Source organism: Balearica regulorum, chromosome 10, assembly GCF_011004875.1.
Source record: "Balearica regulorum gibbericeps isolate bBalReg1 chromosome 10, bBalReg1.pri, whole genome shotgun sequence".
NCBI classification, from domain to species: domain Eukaryota; kingdom Metazoa; phylum Chordata; class Aves; order Gruiformes; family Gruidae; genus Balearica; species Balearica regulorum.
In genome coordinates this window covers 18,596,048-18,613,007 of record NC_046193.1, presented here as the reverse complement: position 1 = coordinate 18,613,007, position 16,960 = coordinate 18,596,048, and the positions used below count along the sequence as shown (strand labels likewise).

The 16,960-nt window shown below is 44.6% G+C and overlaps 1 protein-coding gene across 6 annotated transcripts in view; it reads left to right on the top strand.

Moving 5' to 3' along the window:
* Nucleotides 1-16,960, top strand: part of FRMD4B (FERM domain containing 4B) — a 135,685-nt gene that overhangs the window by 101,128 nt on the left and 17,597 nt on the right. For 5 of the 6 annotated variants that reach the window (XM_075762425.1, XM_075762424.1, XM_075762421.1 and 2 more), the window contains exons 8-11: nt 6,163-6,246; nt 7,451-7,516; nt 8,571-8,628; nt 9,555-9,641. In XM_075762425.1, coding sequence (XP_075618540.1) covers nt 6,163-6,246; nt 7,451-7,516; nt 8,571-8,628; nt 9,555-9,641 — 295 coding nt within the window. The remainder of the gene's footprint in view (nt 1-6,162; nt 6,247-7,450; nt 7,517-8,570; nt 8,629-9,554; nt 9,642-16,960) is intronic. The other variant, XM_075762422.1, reaches the window with a different exon arrangement.

Below are 16,960 nucleotides of genomic sequence, written 5' to 3'. Positions count from 1 at the left end.
CTTTTTCCTTGGTGCTCTTGGTCCATCTTCTAAAAGCCAACAAGTAGGGTCACTAAACCCACATGAGATCAGCAGGTACTGCTACTGCTCTTTCTGAGAGGTGGGCAGGGCTCGGGAAGCAGAGAAATTAGCCTGAAGGAGCAGGGCTGGAGGTCAGGTCCAGGGCTCCAAGGCTGTGGTCCAGCCTGTGCTAAGCATGGGGAAGGGTTGCCTAGCCCCAGCCGCACGTTGTGTTTGGTGCAGGTCCCTCTCAAGCTGTGAAACTAAAGCTGTTGCTGCCGCACAGCGTGGGAATCCACAGCACGGCCGCGGTGTAGACATAGAACAAACTATCTGCACTGCTTATCGTGTTCCTTTTCGTGTACAGGGCTTGGAAGGCTCTTAGAAATAAATACCTTCTGAGCAGGCGGTTCCTCTCTGGCGTGGCAGACTTTGCAGCCCTGCCCCAGGCACAGTTCCCCACTGGCTGGGGGTTAAGGTTCGGCTCTGGCTGTCCCGTGCCAACGGGAGCCCCTTGTTCGTGGCCTTTCCGGATCCTCGTCTTCCTTCAATAGAAAAATAACTTTGAGTGTGCCAGCAGACCATAAACTGAAAGGTTGGTAAATGATGGGAAACGTCTGGCGTTTGTCACAAAAGAGGATTTGTCGGAGAGTGCGCTTAAAAATCTTGCTGCCAAGATCCCGCTGCTCTGACATACTTGAAAGCTGCTAAATCCATCGGGGCTCTCCATACCTTCCCTGCTCTGTCTTCCTTCTCCCCCCTTTTTTTCTCTTGCACTTTTAACCCTGCTCATTTTTTTTCCCCTCCGCTGCTTCCTCCTCACACCTGTTTCTTGTGGTACCTTGAAAGGCCAGACCAACCTCCATGGGAGCACGAGGTTGCCACGCTCTGCCCTTCCATTTATTTTAAAACAAATACCAAAACCTACAGAAAAGGCACCTGTTGCTGAAGTAGTCCAGCTGCAGTGCGACGGTCCGTGTTGCTGGCTCTCATCTGTGAACACACAGAATGGGAGCACCTTGGAGATGCTACCCTAAGTCTGGTCCCTTTAGAAAGTCACCTTAGGACCAGGCTGAGGTGTGGGCAGCAACACGGGATGTTCTTGGGCTGCTACAGCATCGTTTGTAATGGCACAGCAAAGGAATTCAGTGGCTATTCTCAAGAAATAGGACCATTACTAACATCATCTGAGTAAACTTTACCAGCCCTCTGAAAACTTAGATTGTCCACTCTTAAGTATCTAATTGTGTGCTGTTTCTATTTGTTTTGCTGGCTCTAAAGATCTTGAACAGAATAAGAAGAAAAATCCTAATGGAAAGTTTTGGAAGCGTTTTCACGATGCAGGGTAATACTGTATCGTCCTTTAGCTGTGAAGCTCCGTGTTTCCTTGTATGTCACATGCGATTAACAGAAGTGTCTGCTGGTTTTTAGGTGCCTGTGAAATACCTTTCAGGTTAACTTGAGAGGTTGGTTGTTATTTTCTAAAAATAAGGCCACTCTAAATTCTATCTGTGGTGTGCCTAAAATTCATTGCAAGAATTAACCAAATATAAGATAGTGACATTCAGAAAGACACAGGAGAGACTTATTCTAACGATCACATAGCAACGCAAGGGTAAGTACGTGAGGTCAAGAGGCTTTGTAAACAGAGGAACATCGCTATGCAATCAACTTTCCCCAGTGATAAATTCCTACCTATAAAGTGTTACAAGGACTATTCAACAGACAGACACACCTGCCATGGCCGTAGTCAGTTAGAAGTTGTCTGAAGTCCTATCCTTATCAAGCTGTTAATACTTACAGGGATGATTGTGGACTCATAAGCTTTTATGTTGTAGCCCAATATATTGCTTTTGCTGCTCTGGGTGTGTCTATTGCTCTTGATGTTTTATGCTAATCTCATTAACCACATCTTACTACATCTAAGCTCTTACCTGCATTAGCAAGACGCGTAAGCTCTTTTTGACAGTGGGCGCAGGGAAAAGCCTGGGCAGCCATTGACAAATGGTCCTAATTAGCACAGTTCTGTAAATCTTTGCCTAGCAGGGAGTGTTGTATCACTCAATTACAAGCTGTGAAGATGCACTTTCGGGGAGCATAAATATGTAAGTCTTTTTTAATTTTCAGTAATGTGCTGTAGGCAGAGCATGCCACGATAGTCTGGGTTGGTTCCTTCCCAGATTTGTGGTGGGGTTTCAGCAAGATGCCTAAAACCTCACTGTAACATCAGCAGGTTGTAGGAAGCACGTGGGACTGGTCCTGGTTTGCTGCTAGAGATAGCAGTGTGGAACTTCTATTCGTAGTGTGGTACATGGTTAAATATTGCTATTGGTTATTTTGGAGACAAGCTGCCCTTCCATCTCCGTAGAGCTGGCACTGATGAGTGGGGCCTGCTGACGGAGGACAGCATCCTGCCCAATGTGTTTGCACATTGGGACAGAAAATTAAATGTGGACAGTACCAAGAACACAAGTGGAGGTTTAGCATGAGGAGGGTCTGATGCAGATTTTTGTTTACGTTGCCAGATCAATTCAAGTTCTGCTGGGTATCTGCCGGAGAGAAAACTCCCATTTAGAGGGTGGAATGGGAAGGAAAGGATTTTCTTTAGTTCTTCTCCATAGTGGAAAAATACTTCAGATGAGTTTCCTATATTTTCCTCCTGGGGAATAAACAAACTTCTTGCCAAAAATGTTCTGTCCCATTGACTCTGGGCAGTGTAAGTTTATGTATTGAAATTTTGCCAAGAGCTACCAGTCAAGAAACCTAGCACAGGTCAGATTAAATGCAAGCGGACCCTTCCATTCCAACAGCCGAGTCCTCCTGCCCAGACAAGAACTGGCCATGGCCACGCCAGATACAACACTGGTGTATTCAGTTGGTAGATAGCATGGACGGTTGGACATCTGGAACTGGGGCTGCCTGCCCTGTGATTTCTGTATTGTCTTGTGGTTGTTGTGAAACCAAACAGGAACAGGTAATAATTCAAACCGTTGCTCCTGCTATCTGGAGTTGTCACCTCTGGGGAACGGCTGGGTTTTCAAGGGCTTGGGAAAGTGATCCTGAAGGTCAAGGGGGAGATGTGCTTGGGCTCCTTGGTGCAGATGAAGTGATAATGAACCCTGTGGAAGGAGGGGGAGTACCATTTGAGGCTTTTATTATCCCTGAAGTCGTGAATCATCCCAAATGCTAATCCTCAGGCGCACAGTCAGCAGATGTGGACTGCTGCGTGCCAGCCTGCGCTGTCTGAAGGCATACAGCATGCAAGGAGCTGTTCTCTCTTTCTCCCAGGTCTCTTACATTTTTCTAGGATTGTTTTACGCTTTATCTTAGAATTATGCAGGGGGGGGAAAAATCTTCATGTGGCTTCTCAGAGACTTTCAGGCCTTCTAAGTCCATTTTAGTGGACTCCCTCCAGCTGCGGATGGACAGGACAGTGTGTCTGAACCTCAGGGCATGAGGTTGGATCCCTTCAGGAAGGCAAGTCCCAAGGGCCAACTTTGCCTTGTCAAAGAAGTGGATTCTCTGCTATTGCAAGAAGTTGAATGGATTTGTTGGTTGACAGAAGAACAGAGAAAGTCCAGCTCTGCCGTAAGTCGTCACAGCTCTGTGGACTCTGCCTGCTATCGAACTGCACCAGGGCCCATGGTGCCGGAGGGACGTGCCCTGCGTCGTGGCACAGATGTGATCGCAGCCCTTTGGTCACTATACGTCTCAGCTCTGAGCCCACAGACGTTGTCAGGGAGGTGGGTGTGCTGGCTGGCTGGTTTACGTTCAGTGGTAAACATTTCCATATTGCTGAGCTGCTACTCATCACTCAGGCATAGCTAGTGCCCTTTTTTTGGTGTTTGATGGGGGTAAGGTAAGTAGCTACCCAACCAGGTCCAGAGGCGAGGGGCCCGACTGGACGCCACGAATTGTGCAAAATGTGGCATTTCAGACTGTGGTAGGATGTGGCTGCTGGAATTCATGGCATTTCTGCAGAGCCTCAGTGACAATAAGGCTACTGGCCCTGTAATAGTTGGTCAATAAGAGCTTGGGACCTCTCCATCCAGCTGTGGTGGTGGTGGGAGCTGGGGGGGGTCACCTGTGCCCCTGTTTGCTGCCTCTGCCAGGGCTCAGCTCTTGCTTCCCTGCATCAGCCTCGTTAGTGCTTCAGCCCTTCCTTGGGCGTTTTGTTGTTCACTTGCAACGAGATTTCTAAATTGGGGTTTAGAGACCAACCGTTAAACCTCTGATGATGAATATTGCGGATTGAGAATCTATATTTAGAGGAATAGCCCTTTTGTGAAAATGTGGTGAAAATGAGCTATTTTGTTATTGCTTCCTTCCAAAACCTCTCCTACTTCAGTGTATTTCCCTGCCAACCCTGACTGCTAGAGCAGCCATTGCAGTTATGAGTCGGGCTTAAAAATGGAAGGAAATTTTAATAATCAATTATCCTGTGAATTTGTGATTGAAGTTGGAAGGGACCTCAGGAGGTTATCTGGCCAAACCTCCTGCTCTGAGAGGAGTCAGCTGTGAGATCAGGCCAGGTTGCTCAGGGCTTGGTTTTTTGGTTTGGGGTTTTCTTTGTTTATTTTTTGGTCTGGTTTGAGGCCTCAGGAGGGTGTGCTCCATCTGCATTTTCATGCGTTCCTGCAAACCCCTGGTAATCTACCTTCTCGCTGCAAGCTGAGATGTCCTGCAGCCTTTTGATCCCATCAAAATGGGCTTTTAAAGAGCTGAAAAAAAAAAAAAAAAACCTTCAGCTTTTGTGAGCATTGGCTGTGTTTAAGCATGGAGAGAAGAGATCCTGATTTTCTACCCAGCTGTCCCTGTTTGCGGCACTTGGGTGCTGGCCAGCTTGCAAAGAACAGTGCATATTCCTGGCAGAAGAACGCCGGCCCGGCAAAGCTCAGCAGCAACGGCTTCTCGGCGTTAATTGACCCCCTTCTTGGCAACTTCATCAAAGACACTGAACAATAAATAGACTGTTGATTGAACTGTTTCCTCGTCCCCAGAGGTGGTCCCTCTTAGTCAGGGTTGAGGCACATTGTCCGGGCTGGGGAAGAAGCTTGCAGAGCGATTAGCCTGTGCTCGCCGAGGAACAAAAAGCTTTAATTTACTGCGCCTTCCATGTGACGTCTGCCGTGTGAGATGGAAACGTGGTAGGGGTTTGCTGCCTCCTCCGTCCACAGAGGTTCATCTGTGGTGCTCACGGAGTAGATTTCTGTGCCCTGGTTCACTCTGCTGATGCACAGGGTGCTGGTTTTGAGGGAAGAAGGGGAACGTAGCTCCGATGAAATCTCTAATAGTGGAATCTGATGAAAACAGAGGTCGGGAGCAGGAAAACACCTTCAAGTAAAGCCTGGATGCAGAAGTCAAGGTGGATGCTGATGGACGTGACCGATGCATTCTTTACATAGAAAAGTCATGTTTGTGCTTGTTGGCGCTGCTGCGAAGGCATGCAGAAATCCTGCAGAAATGAGGCGTGCAAGTTTCAGCTGATTAACTAATGGAGCATATAAGGAGAAAATATTAAAGTATTAACTATTTTACTGATGCCTGTAACTAGGTTTTAAAGTTATTCTACTGGGGGTTTTTTGATGACAAATTGCATTTGCATACTTCAACCCCCTTTATTTTGTTCCAGACTGGGCCTGTAGTCCAAAATATTTGAACTTTCTGAGCAGTCCAGGAAAACTCTTAAGTGAAACTATTTTAAAGTATATGAACTGAAATGCTTTGTTTTGAATCAGATCAGTGACAAACACCATGCTGCTTCATGAAATACATTGTCTAGTGGTAGGATTTTAGCTAAAGATAGAGCAAAAATTAGCACTACAAGCTTTGCCTTTGGGCAGATGCTCTCCTTCTGTGGCTCTTTAAGGCTCATTGTGCACTCAGCAAATAGAGTGTGTGCAAAATACATACTGATACGGCGCTCCCGCCACAGTGGCCGAGAATCGCGTGTCTGTACGATGAGTTACAACATGAGTCTGCATGACACCATATACATCACTGTCATGTGAGAGGGCCTATAGAGTTACGTCGCTATGACAGCCTGATACGGGGCAATGCACCGTGTACTTGGGGAGGAAATACAGTCCTTTCCTTGTGCTGAAAGTAACGATTGCATCTATGATTCACTAGCAGTGACTCTGTGTCACTTTTGGTTTTTAGTGATGAAAACACTAGAAAAGACTTGAAGACGCTGCCTGTCTTTCCTACCAAGACACTGCAGGAGCATCCGTCACTCGCTTACTGGTGAGCTATTTAATTTAAAATGTAAATCATTGTTATGAATGGTAACGACAAGATCACTTTTGAACAGTTTTGTAAACTCTTTTCAAAGTTTTCAGCTTTTATGATATAGGACTTGGGAGTTAATTACTCATGTTCCAGCATTTCCAGTTTTTAGAAGGTTATAAATTATGCACGACCCGATGCAAATCCCTCATTGAAAATTCATTCAATTTAAATTGCTGGATCAGAAACTGCTGGATCAGACTATGCAGGGGACCACGCATTAGAAAGAGCTGAAATCTGAACTCTAGCCAAGGCTGGGTGTGCAAAGAGCGTTTTGCTCTTCAACTGTCACACAGTAGAGCCTCTGCGGTGGGTTGACCTTAGCTGGCTACCAGTTGCCCACCCAACTGCTCTCCTCAACAGGATGGGGGGAGAAAACAAGCTGGAAAAGCTGGAAATGGAAAGACAGGTCCGATTTTGTGGCTTGAATCTGCTGTAAAGGAACATAGCATTTGGGATGAATCAACCATATTGTTTCCTTGGAATTGATGCCCTTTGTGTGAGTCTGACTCCCTCATTTGTTTCATTTTTTTCAGCTTGATGTGTACCTGATGCATTTTCAAGTATACCAGGACTTAGGATTTTTTTTTTTTCCCCACAAGGAGTACTGCTGGGTTTTTCTTTGCTTTCAAGTGTCTTACACTTAAATGCATTTTTTTTTCATGTTCTGCTAAAACAAAACATTGAAGTATTTAATAGAAAAAATGCAAAAAGGCTATTACTGACAAATCTTTTTTTTAACCTGTGAAATGTCAGGGGGAAAAAATACACTGGAATGAAAACATTTCTTGGTTTAACTTCTGCCTTACATGTGGAACATTAACCATCCTTTGAAGTTTTGGTCCTTTAGAACATGAAAATGAATTTATACAGTTAGTACCATTATTCTGCAGCAGCAACTGCAGCAGAGCAGGCTGATCCGAAATGATTCATTAATTAGTCTGGAATGTGGCGTGCAATGGCGAGGATCAGCCGGGCAGCTCCACGCTGCTTAATGAAGGGTGGGAAAGAAATCGGTAAGAAACAGAATGTAATCCAGAGCGAGAGCTATACAGAGGGACACTTCTCTGCATGCTGAGCAGGCGTCTGAATTTCGACAGATGCCGTCACACATGAAAAAAGTCACTGAGCCTCTAAATTGGGTTTTGTGCTTGTTTTGCAGTGAGGACAGAGTAATTGAGCATTATACACAAATTAAGGGTCTGACCAGAGGACAAGCCATTGTTCAGTGAGTATGACACTTGTTAATTTGTGAAGAAGATATTTTTACTTTTTTTTTTTTGTTGAGAATTGGCATTGCAGGCTGCTTTGGTCATTATTGCTTGCGAACTTTACCATTTGTATCTGTCAGATTCTATTTTATTGAGTTATATTTCAAAGGTAAATTATTTGAAGTTTCAGATTTCACAGGGTTGCGGTTAAGGTTTTGTGTCCTCATTCAGATACCGCAAATGTAAAAGAAATTATTGGGACCATACTTTATTGGAAGACTCTTCTCCATACCCTGCTTGCTATCAATTAATTTTCACATCAAACTCTTAAGGGCGAGTATTACCTTAGGTCCTGTAAAAAAACCCAAACGCGTGTTTGTTCAAATCTTCAGAATTTGGCTTTCAAAAGAACAAGGTCTTCCAAGGTGCGTACAGAGCCTGTGGAATTTTATTTTTAATTTACTGTGAATGTTACTGTACTTCCTACAGGCAAATGCAGTGGGATGTGTTACGCTCTGAGAGCTCTGAGATGATTGCCATGGTTGCACGATGTAGACAACTCGTAGTTTTCTCTCATGTACCTTGATGCCTGTAACTCTGTCTCAGTAATTTAGGGGTTTTTTTAATAGGAACGATGGAAAAAATTGTTCAGTGGTTGTCTGAATTGCCTCATGAAACAGTCGTACAAATGCATAAACACTTTTATTTGGAGCCTATCCATTGTAACCAAAGCACCATAATGGAATAATTACAGGCAGGTCTTTACCGCCAACACTTCCCAAAAGGCGCACATGTTCACTTGAGAATTTTTACTTTTGGTTCTCTGACCTTCTGATAAGAGACTGAACGTCATGTTGTATGAGAAGTTTTCCATTTGCTTTACCTGGGCCAAAATACCATTTCTTTCACCGAGCCAGGATACTAAGCTTTTTCCTCAAAACATGGCCTTCAGTATTTCAAAATATGCAAACGATAAATGACATGCCCTGAATATATGTGTGAAAAAAATACGTCAATAGAAATTATTACCTCCAGAGAAAATCATCTGATACACTGTAAATCTATCTACAGGTACATGAAAGTGGTAGAAGCTTTGCCAACATATGGAGTTCATTACTATGGAGTAAAGGTTAGTAAATGTCCATAGATAATGTGATTGCTTAGCTTATTCCATGTGATTATATTCCTGTAGGAGTAGTTTGATTCAGTACTCTCCTATCAGAATTAAATCCCCAATTTTTCAATCTCTATAATTTTTCCCCCTTCAGTATTCTTTGAAAATTGTTTCCAGAGAGCAGCAAAGCATTATGTGCGACAGAAGACAGAAAGAAATCTTTGTAAAACCTTCTGTAATCCTATGCGGAGCTAAATTCATACCAGCTTAATTAAACCGGATATCATGTCTAGATCCGAAGCAGTTAACAGTTTCCCCAGTAATATCTCTAATCAAGATTAGAAAAAGAACAATGTGAAAAAGACTACTTCTGAGTGGCAGGTGATTAGTGGGTGCGTACTTGGAGTGGGGGAAATGCTGAGAAATATTTTGGGAGAGTGATGGGACACCGTTTATTCCCCTTTGTAGAGCAGAGCCTGGGCCAAAGTGTTCTGTGCAGAAGAGCTCAGCAGAGATGATGTCTCCTTAGTCATGGCCATGACCGTGGTACCTGAGAAGCTGATGTTTTGCGCTATTCTCTCCTCCTGCGGCTGTCCATGCCTGAATTTAGTGGCTGTAGTCATTGGCTACAATTTTTTTTTTCTGTCCCACGTCCTTTCCCCCTCACAGCCATGCCTGCAACGAGTGACACCCCCGGGTTTCAGCAGCACTGTTGCTTTTTTGTCCACTTTGCACAACCACCACATAGTTTCTTGCCTCTGGCTGGGAAGGGGGAGAGAGTTTCGACATTCACCCCAGCAATCCACTTCACGTCAATTTGTTTGCAAAAAATGTCCTTGTTCCGTACCTCCTCGTACTTGTTGCAGAATGAAATGGGCTCTAATCTTGGAATTGCTTAATTCTTAAGTAGCTCTTGGTTCACGTAGATGTCTGTTTTTCAGGATAAACAAGGAATCCCGTGGTGGCTTGGAATAAGTTACAAAGGAATAGGCCAGTACGACTTACAAGATAAAGTAAAGCCCAGAAAAGTAAGGTTTTTTCATTAATTTTTTTCTGGTGGGAGGCGGAGTGGTGTTGCATGTCAGAATATACTACTTTAAGCTGTTGCTTATTAGACTAGTAAGCAAAAGACCAAGGGTTGGAGGGAGAAGGAGAATTCTGCTGGCACCAAGGCAGTAAAACTCTCACACAGAGGAAACTCCCTTTGGGAACTTTGGCTCCCGTGTCGTCTTGAGTTTGGTGGTCTCAGGACAGTCTGGACAGGAATTTCGGCAGCCTCTAGGGATAACTACAGAAATATGAAGCAATTGGGTTTCTGCAAGTCCCAAACTAAAGGCCTTGTACTCAAGCAGCATTTTCACTTGGCTTTTGTAGGTGGTTTTTTGTGTGTGAAGTGATAAAATGCTCCACTGATATCCATGAAATACGAGGGGAACTGCGTGAAACTGCAAGCCTGTTTAGGCAACTGCATGTTTCCGTGATGCAGTGAATTGTAAGGGGGGATTGAAGATAAATGCCAAATACTGGACGTCATTCTTCTCTTTTTCCACCCCTGTGCTGCCCAGTGTGTCTCCTGCAGAGTGAGCTCTGCCAACAACCTCCTGTTGTTCAAACGGGGCAGAGGGTCCCGTATCGCACTGCTGGCTCCCTCAAAGCCCCATCAGCAAGCCCTAACAGGCTCTTCTGCTGGCAGCCTTGGAAAAAACCCATCGTACAACACAAGCACACGATGTGTTGGGAGCTCGCCCAGTCCTGTAGCTGTATATGTCTCCCTGCAACAGGACTGAGCCCTGAAAGTCTTTGATGAATTATTTTACCTGCATAGTTGGGGAGAAGAGCCAGCACTGCACTCCTGGGCCGGGTGTGTGTGGTTTCTTTTTGATCATGTCTTTGTTGAAATATCGAAGCCGTGAGGAGATGGAGACCTGGGGTTTTGCTGTTCTCCTTCCCCGGGAATGATCTGGGCAGAAGTTCACATGAAGTGTGTGCTTCCTGCCAGGGAATTTTACATTTGGAAAATGATATTGTTTAGTGTATTTGTGCCAAAAAACACAGCTTAACAAAACTTCCTTGTTAAGAGTAATTCCCCTTCAAGCTCCCAACTCGATCTTCTCTTTTTCCAGAGCAGGCAATGACTTGGTTTCTTTTGGTATATTTATATACTTGGGTGTCCGAGGTTGAGCTCATATGTCCTTCCTTTGCTTTGTTTAGTAAAGCACTGAGTTTTGTCCTAGGTCTCTCTTACCGTGCCTGTTCTCAATGACAGGGACACAAGAGGAACCCTAGAAAATCAAGGCAATGTTAATGCAGCCATTGATTGTCAAAGGAGAGCATCAAGGAGGTTCTCTTGCTCTTGAGCACTTCCCTGTTTTTAGACAACATCTGCAAGGTTTTCCGGTCAGGTCAAACACAGATCATTCTCTAGCCAAGATGTCCAGCTGTGACCAGCAACGTTCTCCAAGAAAATGCAGCCTGCCTGGCTAGAAGCATTGCTTCGCCAAGCGCTTTTTATGCTTGTGGGATTTCAGTTTACAACATCAACCAGGCAGATTAATAAAATTTTTTAAGGTCAGCAGGGCCCAGATACCAAGTCACACCCTGCTACAGTTAGTTACGAGGCGTTGCCTTTGAAGGCAGCAGGAGTTGTGTTTAAGTATAATAAAATAAAAACCAAAGGTCACCTCTGCAGTGGAAGTGTTACGATGGAAATGATAATAGTTGTCTGCTTTACAGTAATTGTAATTATACAACAGAGGATAGAGATTAAAAGGGAAGGTGGGAGAGAGGAGCCTGAATGCAGAGGGAAGGTTTAATGCCAATAAACTGATTGAAAAAGTGGGGATGGATATGGCTGTAGTGTCCTTATGGATCTGTGTCTGGTGTTAATAGGAGGGGACAAAAATGGCTTAAACCACAGCTTGTCTTGAGTAATGACTGCTCTTAACATGTGGCTAAACATGCAAACAGTTTCTTGATAAAAATACATGTTTCAGGGTTTGAAATACACTTCTGATGTGATCGGTGGAAGTAATTGCAATCAGATTGCTTTTGGGGCAGGGAAGCAGATGCTGGGTCTAGAGAGGCACCCATGTCCAGACAAAAAATGTTTTGATACTGCTGTTTATTTTAGCGTAGCTGTAACCTTGCTGCCTGTGATGCAGCAGACAGAAGTTTCCTTTTAACCAGTATTGTTGTTTGTTCGTATTTATAAAGGTATTGGAATATAATTCAGAGAGAGAAGAGTCCTTATAGCTTGCCTTGAACCTCTGAGGAGTCAGCAGGCAAGAGGAGTAGGCATGTAAACTATGCCTGTCTTTCGGAGCAGAGATGCTGTTTTTGCTGGATTTAGCAGAATTTTCTTCCTTGGCTTTTTGGGATGGAGCCAAACTCACAACTGCCATGTGCTGGTGTTATCCTGCTGTTTATACTGTGGATCAGAAGTGCTGTTGTGTTTATCCCAAGCCATCTGGGAAAAAGCCATCCTTATTGTGCTCCACTTTTCCAGTTAGTGATATTTAAATATACATGCAGCTGATTAACTCAATAAAAGGAAAAGGCTTAGTCCATGTCTAATGAAGACCAAGCTGGCCTTTCCAAATTTTAAAGATAAAGTGATCTCTGGTTGTGCAAACCTCTCTGATACTGGCTGCAGTGGGAAAGCTGCTGAGTTTCAGGTGGGAGGCTTTGGAGAGGAATTGGTGCCTGTGCTCCAGATGAATTCACACTGGGGGGGTTTATTCTGCTCCCTGTGTCTTTCCTGCAATGCTAATGGCTGCTGTCACATGTAGCCGCATTTCTTTAATGCGTTCATCTGGTAAGAGCCAAGTCCATTTTCAGAATAATAAGTAGTAATAGTAATAATAAAAGGTAATATATATAAAATTAACTGCACTCGTTAATGCAGTCTCAATTAAATCCCAACAAATATAACCATCTTCCTGAAAAAGTAAAATCTTTTGGCCTTATCCAAGTAGGTCTTTAGGCAAAGAGATGTAAATACGAGCCTTGGAGCACCGTGGTTATCCCAAGATTTTGTTGTTGGATCAACACTGTTGCATGAAGTGCAAGGCTGAGAACTCTTCACAGGAAACAACTTGCACGACAGACCTGGATGAAGCAATCTGTAGATCTGTATTGCCTAGCCTTGCCAGCGCTTACGCACGTACCGTCAATCATCCGTGAGGGGAATGTGTGTTGTTGGAGAGGATGGTGTGTAACTCAGGGCTGGACCAGGAGAACCTGCCGTGTCTGTGTGTGAAGCTGGCTGGGGAGGTTTGAGTCCGGCTATTAATATTTTGCTGGTTGACCTGAGATGGTTTGGAGAAAGAAGTTTTGTTGCTGTAAGTCGCTCCTGCAAGCTTATATTGCTTTGGAAGCCACTTCTAGCGAAGCGAGCCATGTTTTACCCCTCACCCAGGGTGATGAGAGCCAAGGGGAGCACTGGGCTCCGGCACTGTAATAGACTGAAAATAGAGAATTATTTTTTGTGTCATTTATGAAAATTGTCTTTTTCTTAATAGATAAAAGCAGTGGCTCCACATTGGCTGGAGGTTACACTGGGCTCAGTTGATTATAACCCTGAAGTCTCACAGGGCATAAAAAGACTGGGTTTGGCAGCCCTTGTTCAGATGTCAGCTCAGATGCGGGATTAACTCTGCAGTCCTGCTGCTTTGCAAACATATTCTCCCTTCAGCTGCAGTTAATATGGAGAGATGCCTCCTGCTTGGAGAAATGCCTCCTGCTTGCTGTGGGGTGGCATGCCAAGATCCTGTCCCCAATCTCCTCTGAATCAATTAGGAAAAGCATAAAACAGGTCCCAGGACTTCATATGCTGTTTCAAAACAGAATAGATCTCTCTCTTATCTCTACTCTTATTCTCCTCACTGGTGAGATAAACAATGCGTCGTCTTGTTTATGGAGCGTGTATTATGGTATGAGTTGAGTTTATTCTGCGTTCAGCCAATACGTGGTGATCCTCTGAGGGAGGGGAATTTGAGAAGGCAGCTTGCTGGCTTTTTGACTTGTTCTCCCACTTCATTGTGTTTCTTTGGGTGACTCCCTGGTGATAAATGAACTATAATGTCTGGAGAGAAGAACTAATCTTGCTATGGTATTGTTTCAAATCTACAAGAATTTAGATTCTAATGCTGGTTGTCTTGAATACATTATGTTCTCAGAAGTGTTTTTGTTAGAGTATACTAGTTTTGAAATGGGTAATATTTATGATATTTTTCTTTTAATCCAACATATACTAAGAGCTGATGCTGAAAGTTTTCCTTTTCGGAATGTCTGCTTAATGTAAATTTGCTGTCCTGCTTTGCTGAGCTGTTCAGAACACAACAGCATTCGTACAGGCTTCTCAGCAGGCAGATCTAATTAGGCAGAGATTTCTTTTTACCGTGTTTATTTCTCACCAAATAGAAGCCATTGATTTAGACATAAGATACTAAGCTTGCGTAATTATTAAAAATAAACATAGAGCTGTTACGAGACTGTTCTGAAATTCAGTTCGTTCCAGATGTGCAGAAAGTTGCTTGTCTCACCTGCCCCAGAACACATGGGGTTTGGGATAGTTGGGTGCTGAGACATCTCTGATTCTTATTAATGCCAATGCTAGTGAGAACCTGGGAAGGATGGATCGTAATGCATTAGAAAAAAAAACAATTGAAGGAGGTTTTTAGAGGACTGGCTTGATATGTAAGAGATGAAGAATGCCTCCAGGTGAGCTCTGCTGATTTATGCTGGCACAGGTGGGAGCTGCCTGCCTCCTGCTCTCAGCAGTTGCTGCAGGTGGGGCGGTTTGGCTCTCCTGCCATCTCCTCAAATGCCTCCTTCCACAGCCAGGCACAGCAATTTAAAAAAAAAAAAAAAAAGATTTCAGTTGAAGGTAGCATGCCAGATAGCAAACTGCAGCAGAGGGGCTGAAACGCTGCCCTTCTTCCAGCATTGCCGGCAGGGTGGTAATTTCCTTTATGGGGTGGGGTGCATTCCTGCGGGCAGAAATCTTTTATGTTTCCTTGCTCTGAATTGCCAGATTTGTCTGGAGATTGCTGTTCCCAGCCAGTTCCTGGGATGCTGGTTGCTGAACCTCCTTACAGGCACCGCACGTACCAGAGGGCGCTTTGAAAGGGCTTCCCGAGGGAAAGGCTTGTTATGAACACTGCAGCACGGTTTGTACTTCCACGCTGACCTTACCTAATGATCCCTTGGGTGGAAATCCAGAGATCTGGGTAACTTGGCTCTAGGTCAGAATTTGCCATCAACCTGGGAAACATCCCGGGTGCAACCCTGGCATATGCTGTGCCCGGGGCTGGTGCAGCGGTGCGTGGCTGCACAACCCCTCCAAGCAGGCTTCTCTCCAGGTTTTCACTGCCTTGCAAAAAACAAAACAAAACAAAAAAAAAAAACCCACAAACAAAAAAAGAGATAATTTAAAAATCTTTTTTTAAACAAAATGCATCAGGCTGATCGGAATATTAAGGGGGCCCTGAGCAGCCCTCTTGCACGTCTCTCACGGCGAGGGCTCTGCCAGCTGCTGCCTGCCATCCTCGTTTGTCTGAGCCAGCGAGCTCCTGCTGTCAGGCCCAGACAAACTTGCATTTTATTCAAAACTAGATGTAAGATCAGCCAGGTAAAAAACCAGTTGCTGCCTTTATTTAAGTGTCTCACTACTTAAGAAGCCTGTGTCTGCTTTGTGTCTTGTTACGCTCAATTATAGCTCTCTTTGTATGGGAAAGAGGGTTAGGAGGGCGATATCTTTTTTGTTCCGTGTTCTGGAGTATCTCCGAGAGGACCGGAGTACGGATGCAGGAAGCTTAAACTCGTGGGCTGGCAAAAGCGGGGGGCTGGGTGGTGGGAGGCTGGCTGGTGCCCAGAGGTGCCTGCGTAATGAGGTGGGACCTGGGAGCTTTGCCCCTCCGCCTTCTCCAAAAAGCCCCAGAAAACAAACCTTGACCAGACCAAATTCTGCCTGCAGAGTTGGACAGGCAGCCCCTGCTACTTTCAGGTTCTGGAGTAGCAAAAAAGGAATTTTTTTGAATTTTCAGGAGCCTTTAAGGATCTAGCAATCTAAATGGATGGGAAGGCTGCTAGGAAACCATTCTTTGCTCATGTGGACCTAATCATCTGGTTAAAGGGAACATACCTTGCAAAACTTCCACAGAAACATTTTAATTATTCCTAATTGTTCTTCCAGCCCTCAAAAACCAGTTTCAGATTTCCAGATTTTTTTTTACAACTCTTTTGTCTTTTAATATGCATGTAGTTAGGTAAGATTGAAATTAGTAATGAATTAGAAACATGCCTGTACAGAGTTAGGGAGTATTTGGAGGGAGCAGGAAAACTTTAGTGCAGTGACAGTTTCTTGAGTATTGCCTTTGACCACAATTTAGAAAAAAATTATTTGAAGGAGTTTATAGAATTTAATTTGATTTACTCTGGTTTATTTTTTATTATTTTTTTGGCACTTGTTTCAATTGAGACCTTTTCTTTCCTCTTGTCTTCATGAATCCAGACATGTTAGGCAGAAACTTGTTAATAGATTTATTCATGATTATTTTTAAGTGCACTTATATAAATATTACTAGTCTACAACTTATCCTGAAGCTACTCGTATAAACATTGACTTTTTTTTTTTTTTAAAGGACCTGACTGCAGGAGAGTTTGTCAGAGGAGTTTATTGCTAGGAGCTTATATTGTTCTGAAATGAGATAGCTTAAGGAGAGAGCACTTTTCAGTCCGTAAGAGCAAAAACGTGTCCTGTGTGCAGAATTTCAAACACCGCTTCCCCATCTCTCCTGCCGCGGAGCAGCTGAGGGGGGAGCTGGAGTTATTCCAGTCCTGCGTGTCTCTGGGCAAGGAGGCAAATGTCTTTGTGCTGAATGTACGTGGCTGCAAATGCTTCAGGTGCCTGTCAGCTGCTTTCTGGGCTGGGATGGATCTCGCAGGGTGGGGAGGAAACGGGGCAAAGCTCTGCCCACATCCTGAGGCAATGCCACATGGGTTTCCTTCCAAATGCAAAGGCTTCCCCTGCCCTGGTTCTTGGCACCCCAGGTGATCAGGGATGCATCTCACCCGGGGCTGGCGTTGGATTTGCACAGGCAGCTCCTCACGGAAGGGCCCACCCAGACCTTCGGAGCGCTGGTGTGTCCCTCTGCCTGGGCAGGAGGCTGCTCAGGGTGGTGGGGCAGCTGCCATTTGTCCCCCTGCCAAACGCGACCCTCTTCACCCTCGCTCCCCTGGGACAGGTGGCCCCTTCTCTCGCAGCCCTCGGGAATGCTGAGCACGTCCGGAGGGGGAAAACCCAGAGGAAGTGATAAAGGGGACAGGGAGTCATCACCTGCAACCG